The sequence below is a fragment of the Bufo gargarizans genome, chromosome 6 (genome assembly GCF_014858855.1).
Source record: "Bufo gargarizans isolate SCDJY-AF-19 chromosome 6, ASM1485885v1, whole genome shotgun sequence".
Taxonomy (NCBI): domain Eukaryota; kingdom Metazoa; phylum Chordata; class Amphibia; order Anura; family Bufonidae; genus Bufo; species Bufo gargarizans.
In genome coordinates, this window is record NC_058085.1 from 170,140,212 (window position 1) to 170,150,627 (window position 10,416).

Genomic DNA, 10,416 nt, shown 5'->3' on the forward strand with positions numbered 1-10,416 from the left:
TCCGATCTTATAACGTTAACATTCAATCTAATATTTCCCCTTTAAAGACGTAACTACTTTTTGCAGGTTTGTTGAGGACATATGTTTTAAAATTTTGAATGTAAAAAATTGGAATTATATTCTTGCATCTTTATATTGCAGCGTTTGTTGGTGAGGGGATATGCCCTAACCAAGAAGAGGGTGGAGAAGCAGGCCATTCTAAGGTCTCTCCGTGCCGAGTTATATATGAAGTTTTCCTTGTGGCATAAATATGTGGAACTGCAGTAGAAGTGGTGTGATATAAAGAGGTTTAGGCCCAAACTTGTAAAGGAGATGAGTGAACGATTATACCCAGGTACAATATTTACATTACTTTTGTATCTCTCTTTACAACACTATGTAATCTATATATTCAGTTATGCTGCTAATCTGTACAGATGTAGTTGGGATAACACACAACCTCTTAACTCATTGCGTTATCTAGAAACAAAAGCCATTGTTACAAAATAGTGTAACGCATTTAAGTGCATTTTGTTTAAATAACACGTCTCCTAAAGGATCTGGGTTAAATCTACTACATCCGTATTTCATGCCTTTAAAAATGATTACTTAATACCCGGTGTGACACGTACAAAATAATCTGCTTACATCATACATCTCTACCTCGCTGAGATTGTATATATATAGTTATACACACAGTGCGGTACAGATGTATGATCTCACCAGATGATTTGATACGTTTCACAGACACACACATATATATATATATATATATATATATATATATATATATATATATGTCTTTATGTTTATATATACATAAAATGCAAGCATCATTCATTATTTATTTGAAAGGCCCCGTCCATTTCATACATCCCCCACGTAATTTGCATGGGATTATATATATATATATATATATATATATATGCAGTCCTGATCAAAAGTTTAAGACCACTTGAAAGCAGGACTATGTTTAATGCCACATCCCCTACTTTTATGCCCCTCTCCCATGCAAGGCAAACACATACAGAAAATTATCCATTGTTTAATCAGACTGGTTACATGCCACACATCCACTCCCCTCAGTCTGCGAAGTAATTTAATCATCAACAATCCATTTGAGACATCCATTGTAGTCATTGTGCTTCTACCACACAACCAGACGAATGCTAAGCAGGTTACATACTAATTAGGTAATTAAACCTAACATTGTAAATCCATTCAACAGTACATATGACACATCCATTTTAGTTGAAACGCAGTCTGCTACAACCACTAATGAAATGCAAGCTTAAGGTAGATCTTTATCTTTCAGTCCTAAAATGATGATTTTAAATGAACGACTGCTTTTTAAAACTGAATATACCAATGATAAATTTTGCTTAAATAGCATATTAAAATTGATTCCTTTCTCCACCTTTCATAACAACATCCAGTAACCTCTTATCTAATTTCCGAACATTTGCATGTTTTGATTAAAAGTCAATAACCCAGCCGCAATACCATAAAGGACACCTTCCTAATAAATACAGTGTTACCTCATCCTACCTTGTAAATTTGGCTAGTTTAACACATCTGGAACACTGGTTTTAAAATGTTAGATAACGCCAAAAAGAGTCAAATACACTTTGTGGTTTATCATAATCCCATGCAGATCCCTCCATACAGTATATGAATTTCTGGATCTTTAACTTTGTTGTGATTTATGATTTCATTGTCAAAATTTGTAATATTCTGTGATTACAGGTGTTCCTGTTCCTACTATAAAGAAGAGGGGACCGAGAAGACAGAAAAAAAATCAGCTAAATGTGGTGGTGATGGAGGTCTCAACAAAAGATGAGGAGGATTCACAAGAGCAGTCAGGACCCTCAGAAGATGTAGCGGCCCCTCCACCACCTGATGACAATATGATGGCTCCTATGAAAGCTCATGAGCCAGGACCCTCCCATGAGCTTCAGGATGAGGTGACTGACACACCTGATGTGGGAGAAGAGGTGGAGGTGGAAGACGCTGGACCCTCCCAGCCTCCACAAGAAACCCCCACCACTCCAGAGGATGTTGTAACCAACCCCCACCAAGAGGGTAAATATGTGCACATAGAAATATAATTCTATATCGATACCATGTAATCTGAATTGCAAGTAATATAATTTTATTTTCTAATCCTAACAGTACTGCTGTTTTTGAAAAAAAAAAATGGAACAAAATCAGCGGGAACAGAATGCCGGCATGCGCCAAATGCAGAGGCTGATAGCCAAGTTTAAGAAACAGCACCTTAAACAAAAGAGGGATATGTTAATGCTTTATAATAAAGTTAAAAAGTTGCCATAGAGACATGTTTGTTATTTTGTTAATAAATATTTATTTTGTTCTGTTCTAATGTCTGACTGCATTCTTTCATATTGTTCTGTGTTAGCATAATTTCTGTCTGTCCTGATCATTTTGAGTTTAGTGTAGTGTTGTGTGTAAAACTCAAAAACACAACCATCAAATTCAATAAAATTTGGTATAAACATCCCTTGCTACCTGGAAAGAAATAATGCGGGGGTCTCAGCTCTCTAGGACATACCGTTCCCGAGATATTCCTAAAATATCACCTGCATTAGCAAATACAAGCCTGCCTCCAGCCTTTAACTTAAATCCTAACTGCCAACTGACGGACGCTATGTTCACAGTTAAAGGGCCGGTCACCGTGAAATTTACTGATAAAGGGTCGACCATTGCTAAAGTCACTGTTATTTAATATATATTTCCAATAAATAAATACCCGAGCAACGCAGGGTGCACAGCTAGTTTATGTATTAAATAACAATATCAAGCATACGAAAGCAAATGATTAAACATAATAAAATATTTATTTATAAATTAGAAAGTAGGCAAACTTTGTAGTTCTTGCTGTATCTCCAGGAGCTCTTCATTATGCATCTTCCTCTGCTCCTCGAGCTTCTTGTAAGCATCATCCAGCTGACGCTGATGCCTGTGTAACCGAGCCTGAAGTAGGCCTATTTTTTTTTTTCTGCTTTTATAGCCAGCATTGACTTGGCTTCTGATTTCCGCTGCTCAAGGAGACGCCTTTTAAGTTTTCTAATAACTGTTAGGATAAAAAAAAAAAATTACAATTACTTCCAATTATGATGAAGGCAGTTAGTGGTTTGTGTGGAGTTTTTGTTACAGTACTGTCCATTTACAGAACAATTTATTTTTTATTTACAGTTTTTAAAATTATATAGTTGTTTATTTATTATTTCAATATAGTATAATGTTATTTAGTGGGTTAATTAATGCAAGTTCATTACAGTATAATAGTATTTAGTTGGTTTCTTTGAGATGAAAGAACAATCTACACTTTTGTGTTGCTAAGCATTTCTGTTGGCCATGGCCAATATGAATAACACATTAAAGTTCTCATCTTAAAATATAACTTCTAATACAAAAGAGCTATAATTTTTTTATGTAAATTGAGGACTAAATTTTTTTTAAAGGGATTTTGGACACACTACAAAATCCAAATAGTCTTATATAGACATAGTCGTGGCACCAGGTCTCTGAGATGCCATCAATTTAAAGACAATAATACGTACTCAGCCCCTTATCTGCAAGATAATAACGGACTTATTATGATGGTCTTTGATATGTTTGTATCTTATATTTCAAAGGCCCATTTATTCCGCCATGTCTCCCTTTTTATTGTATATACGACAGATGAAGGGACTGGTGAGTTCTTGGAAGCTCGCTATGTGACATATTAAGTATTATTTTATGGCCATTAAAATGTATCATCAAGCCACCACAACTCTTATTTTGTATTTATTAAAGACAGCACAGAATTACTTGGTTATAGTTATGTAATGTTTAATGTGAATTAGTTGGATACTTTATGGTTTTAATGTAGATGACAGATTTATTTTACTTAAAAAAAAATATATATATATTTTTCTCTACTTTTCTCTTTTTTAAATAATTTTAGGCCCTTTTTGTTATAAACATCGTATGGATAATTATATAGCTGTGTGCACATATTTACCCTCCTGATGGGGGGTGTAGACCTCCTTGTCCCCCTCTTCTGGAGGTGGGGGAGAGGAATCCCCTGGCTGTAATGGTCCTCCTCGATCAGTGGAGGGTCCAGGCTGCTCCTCCAACTCTTCCTCCTCACCCATTTGCTGTACAGGAGGAACGGGAACACCTGTAATCACAGAATGTTAAGAATTTAGACAAATCAACTAATAAGTCATAACAAAGGTAAATAAAATAAAAAAAATATCCTATATGGAGGGATCTGCATAGGATTCTGATTATCCACACGGTGGATTTGCCTCATTATGTGTTTATATTACATGACAAAACAAGTGTTACAGATGGCTATAACGGGACTAACTTAAAAAGTAGCATGACGTAAAAGAGGTTATTTGATGGTATTATGTTGGGTATATTATATTTTTGGGCTGTCATCGTTATACTGTCTGCACAGCCGCATTTTAAATATCTGCTGTCCGTCTTCACTCACAGTTGATATAGTTGTCATGGTCACTTTATTAATAGAAGGAGGGGTAAAGTCGCTTGCAGAAAGGTGGCGAGATGACTAGATTTCTATATGCTATTTAGGCACTGTTTAGCGATGTTCTATTCAGCAGTTAAAGGGAGTCTGTCATGTAAAATCCTCTTTTTAGTCCACTAATATCCTGATCTCCCTTACCTTACCCCTATTACAATATTACCTTTCAGATAGCATTTAATTTGTGTTTTATGAGGTTAATTACTGGGTGGGTGGGTGTGTGTGTGTACATATATATTTGTAGAAAGGCACAAGGGACTATAATAGATGGAAGATATGTGTCACCGCGGACCCTGGCCTGGTTGAAGTAGGAGCCACTAGTGCACGGCCATGGTCAATCTGAATAACACATGAAAGTTCTCATATTAAAATTTAACTTTTAATACAAAAGAGCTATAAGATTTTTTGAATGCAAATTGAGGACAAAAATTAGTTAAAAGTGAATTTAAAAACACTACTTGACACTTCGAAGACTGGATTACATTTTTAAGAGGGATTTTGAACACACTACAAGATCAAAATAGTCTTCTATAGACATGGTTGTGGCACCAGGTCTCTGAGATGCCATCAATTTAAAGACAATAATACGTGCTCAGCCCCTTATCTGCAAGATAATAGCGGACTTATTATGATGGTCTTTGATATGTTTGTATCTTATATTTCAAATGTCCATTCATTCCGCATTGTCTTCCTTCTTATTGTATATAAGACAGATGAAGGGACTGTTGAGTTCTTGGAAGCTCGCTATATGACATGGTAATTATTATTTTTGGGCCATTAAAAGGTATCAAGCCGCCACAACTCTAATTTGGTATTTCTTAATGAGAGTACAGAATTACTTTGTTATAGTTATGTAATGTTTAATTTGAATTAGTTGGGTACTTTATGGTTTTAATGTAAATTACTGAGTTTTTTTATTTGAATTTTTTATTATTTATCTACTTTTCGCAAATTTAAAACATTTTATGCCCTTTTTCTTATAAACATTGTATGGATATTTAATTATATAGCTGTGTGCACATATTTACCCTCCTGGTTGGGGGTGTAGACCTCCATGTCTCCCTCTTCTGGAGGTGGGGGAGAGGAATCCCCTGGCTGCGATGGTCCAGGCTGCTCCTCCTCTGCCTGCTCAGCCGACTCTTCCTCCACACCCGTTGCTGCGACCACCTTCTTTTTTGAAATTCTTCGTCGAAGAGAAGGAACAGGAACACCTGTAATCATAGAATGTTAAGAATTTAGACAAACAACTCATAAATCATAACAAAGGTAAATATATTTAAAAAAAAATCCTATATGGAGGGATCTGCTTGGGATTCTGATTATCCACACGGTGGATTTGCCTCATTTTGGTGTTATATAACATGCCAAAACCATTTTTACAGATGGGTAAAACTGGCCTAACTTAAAAGGTAGGATGATGTAACAGGGGTTATTTGATGGCATTATGTTGGGTATAATAATTTTTTGGGCTGTCATCGTTATACTGTCTGCCCAGCCACATTTTTGATACAATCGTACCTTTCATATAGCATTTAATTTGTGGTTTATGAGGTTAATTTACTGGGTGAGGTGTTAGTGTGTGTGTATATATATATAGGAGAAAGGCACAAGGGACTATAATAGATGGAAGATATGTGTCACCGAGGATCCTGGCCTCGGTGCAGTAGGAACCACTAGTGCATATGTCCGCAGCAGTTGCTGACGGACACTTTGGTAGTTAGCATAGCTGTGAAAAGCTAATACGGGATGGCTTCTTATTGGGAGTAGTCATAGAGTTGGGCGGGTGATTACTCAACACAATCCAGGCCAGGTTTGGAATGGCTTGCAAAAGTCAGCCAGCAGGGTCAGGTGGGGATGATTACATGGCTGGGTGTTTGTGTTTGGAACTGAGTGAAAGACCAAAGGGTCTCTGCTTGGATACAGAGGACAATGCAAGATACTCTGTGGGATTTATGGTACTGTGCCTTACTTGTGTAATAGTTTTTTTCTTTAAGTGTCGGCTGGAGTAAGCCGATTAATGCTGCCTGTTGATTGTTTGTGTGCCAAAAATAAAGGACACTTGTTATTTTAAGATTTCCCTGGAAAAATGCTTCTGTGTATTTATCTGAAGGCTAGCATTTGTGAATCTCTACAATATATATATATATATATATATATATATACACTAGTCAATGACCCGGCGTTGCTCGGGTATTTATTCATAGCAATTTTATATTAAATAACAGTGACTTTCACAGTGACGGGCCTTTTAATGTTGAGTTTCATGGTGACCGTCCCTTTAACAGTTATTTTCACGGTGACCGTCCCTTTAACATTGATTTTCATTGTGAACAGCCCTTTAAAAGTGAGTTTCACGGTGACCGCCCCTTTAACAGTGACTGATGGTGACCGGCCCTTTAACATTGATTTTCACGGTGAACGGCCCTTTAAAAGTGAGTTTCATGGTGACCGTCCCTTTAACTGTGAACTCCACAGCGCCCGTCAGTTTGCAGTTAGGATTTAAGTGAAAGGCTGGCAGGCTTGTATTGGCTAATGCAGTTAATTTTTTTTTTATATAACTCAGGAATGGTACGTCCTAGAGAGCTGAGATCCCCGCAAGATTTCATTCCAGGTAGCAAGAGATGTGTATAGCAAGAATCATTGAAATCGATTGTTGCGTTTTTGAGGAACATACATAAATACATACATGCGTATATATATATTCTTGAATCCCATGCAAATTGTAGGGGGGGATGTATGTAATGGTCGGGGACTTTGACCTAAATACTTAATCATGTTTGCAGTTTATGTAGATATAAACAAAAAGACCTATATATATTTATGTGTGTGAAATGTATGAAATCATCCGGTGACATCATACATCAGTACCGCGCTGGTATAACAATAAATATACAATCTCAGCGAGGTAGAGATGTATGATGTAACCGGAAGATGTTGTACACGTCACAGCAGGTATTAAGTAATCATTTGAAAAGGGATGAAACACGGATGTAGCAGAGGTAACACACATGTTTTAGGAGACGTGTTATGTAAACTTAATGCAATTAAATGCGTTACGCTATTTTTTTAAATGGCTTTTGTTTCAAGATTACGGGATGAATTAATACATTTTAGAGGTTGTGTGTTAACCATACTACATCTGTACAGATTAGCAGCATTACTGAATGTATACATTACTTAGTGTTGTAGAGAGATACAAAATTCATGTAAGCATTATACCTGGGCGTAATCGCTCACTATACTCTTTCACGAGTTCAGGGTGAAGCCGCTTCAGGTCGCAAAATTTCTTCTGGATTGCTTCCTTATCATACTTTTTTCCATGTTTTAGATAAAGCTCAGTTCGGACAGATGTTATTATCACCTCTTTTTCTTTGTGCTTATTTGTGAGATGATAGCCCCGCTCCAGAAAGCACTGAAGGATAAAGATGAAAGTATATAATCCCCATTGTTTTATTATACAAATATAAAAAAAATATCCTCAACAAATACACAAAAATGAAGTTACACCTTTGAAGGGGAAATATTAGATTTAATGTTACGGTTGTAAGATCGGATTGTATTGCGATTGTATGTGTGTGGGGTCTGAGCAATCATATATTGGCCAGCTGAGCAGAGATGTACCTGTCTAGTGAAGTGACGGTATGGTATGGGGTGTAAAGTTGTTTTGCATCTCTGTGGTGCACCCTGGGTAACGCTAAATAAACAAGCAAAAACTTTTGGTCCAACAAAAAAACCTCATGGACATAACATTCAATCTATATATATATATTGTGTGTATGGTATATAGTGTGTGGTATATATTGTATGGCAGGAAAACGGACGTGCTATGTGCATGTGTTGTCCATGCTACTGAAATGGTGCTGCGAAGTAACAAGAATACTTAGTGCATCAATCTGTAATATCTACTAGGGTCCATTCACACGTCCGTAAAAGGGTCCGCACCCGTTCCGCAATTTTGCGGAACGGGTGCGGATCCATTCATTCTCTTAGGGCCCGGACGTGAAGCGGAGAGAACACTATGTGCTCTCCGCTTCCACATTTGCGGAGAGCGGCCCCGAACTTCTGGGTTTCGGCCACGAACTTCCAGTCCGCAGCTCCACAAAATATAGAACATGTCCTATTCTTGTCTGCAGCTGCGGACAAGAATAGGCATTTCTATAGCGGGTGCTGGCCGGGTGTGTTACGGATCCGCAATTTGCCGGTACGCAACACGGGTACGCAACACACCACGGACGTGTGAATGGACCCTTATTGGGGGGGGGGGGGGAAATAAAATAAAAAATAATCAATGTAGTTCTTATTGGCATATACGAATATTTTGCAGTTGATCTACAAATGAATAATTTATGCATTGTTCTAGTGTTGCAAAATATTGTCTGGCATGCATGCAATATATACTAAAATACAGTACTGTATACAATATTACTTACAGTTAGAATAATTTTTTCTTCATCCTCAGTGAATGCTTTTCGAACCATTTTTTCGATAAGAATTTATTTTCGGAAGAAAGAAATTCTAATACACTCTAGTGTGAACCAAAGTGAAACCACAGGTCATGTGACGCGATTACGTCATAATATCGCGTTGTTTCATATTTATAAAAAACGTAATTTAGATTATTTTTTTTCCAACTAGTACATATATTCGGCATACTGCTCCTCGACAAGCATCCTCGTCACCATAGGAACAACTGTGGGTTAGAATATACCATCGGATCTGAGTGCAGGAAAAACTCAGATCCGATGGTATATTATATAACCCACAGCCGTTCTCATGGTGACGGGACGCTTGTCGGGGAGCAGTATGCCGATTAAAGGGGTTGTCCAGGTTCAGAGCTGAACCCGGACATACCCTTATTTTCAGGCCGGCAGCATCCCTGAGCCTAGCATCGGAGCATCACATGCTCCGATGCGCTCCCGTGCCCTGCGCTAAATCACGCAGGGCACAGGCTCTTTTGTTTTCAATAACACACTGCCGGGCGGTAACTTCCGCCCGGCAGTGTGCTCGGTGACGTCACCGGGGTTCCAAACAATGCCTTTGCCCTGTGCAATTTAGCCCAGGGCAAAGGAGAGCATCGGAGTATGAACTGCTCCGATGCTCATGTCAGGGGGGCTGCCGGGTGAAAATGGAGGGATGTCCGGGTTCTGCTCTGAACCCGGACAACCCCTTTAAGTGAGATAACAGTACACATCGAAAAAATTATTCGAAATAACGAATATATTCTTACTATTGCTCTAACTTCGTCTTTTAGAATATTATTTTTTGAAAATATGTACACTATTAAAAAAAAGAATATAGCACTATATTAGCTAAATTACAGTCTATATGTGTATTTTACGAATATTCTCAATATTGCTCTAACTTTGTCTTTTAGAATATTCGTTATATTGCTCTAATTCGTCTTTTAGAATATTACGAATATTCTAAAAGACGAAGTTAGAGCAATAGTACGAAATTTCGTAAAATACACATATATGGAATATAGCAGTGCGAAGCTGAAATTGCGATGCGATTAATATAACACAAAATAATCGCATGGTGATTTCTACTTATTACTGCTATAGTCCATCAGTTGAAATCGCCATGCGATGAATATAACTCGAAGAATAGTACGGCTATATTCCATATTCGCCGAATATGGACTATAGCAGTACTAAGTAGAAATCACCATGCGATTATTTCGTGTTATATTAATCGCATCGCAATTTCAGCTTCGCACTGCTATATTCCATATATGTGTATTTTACGAAATTTCGTACTATTGCTCTAACTTCGTCTTTTAGAATATTACGAATATTCTAAAAGACGAAGTTAGAGCAATATTTTGAAATTTCGTAAAATACACATATATATTGTAATTTAGCTAATATACTGCTATATTAACT

General features: G+C 37.2%; 1 protein-coding gene across 1 annotated transcript; it reads right to left on the reverse strand.

Moving 5' to 3' along the window:
* Nucleotides 1–2,981: 2,981 nt before the first annotated feature.
* LOC122942070 (SR-related and CTD-associated factor 4-like) lies at nt 2,982–9,009 on the reverse strand. Its single transcript, XM_044299561.1, has 5 exons — nt 8,962–9,009; nt 7,751–7,943; nt 5,560–5,742; nt 4,004–4,162; nt 2,982–3,070 (listed from the first exon to the last, which is right to left on the reverse strand). The coding sequence occupies exons 1-5, from the start codon at nt 9,007–9,009 to the stop codon at nt 2,982–2,984; spliced, it is 672 nt and encodes a 223-aa protein (XP_044155496.1).
* Nucleotides 9,010–10,416: the final 1,407 nt, after the last annotated feature.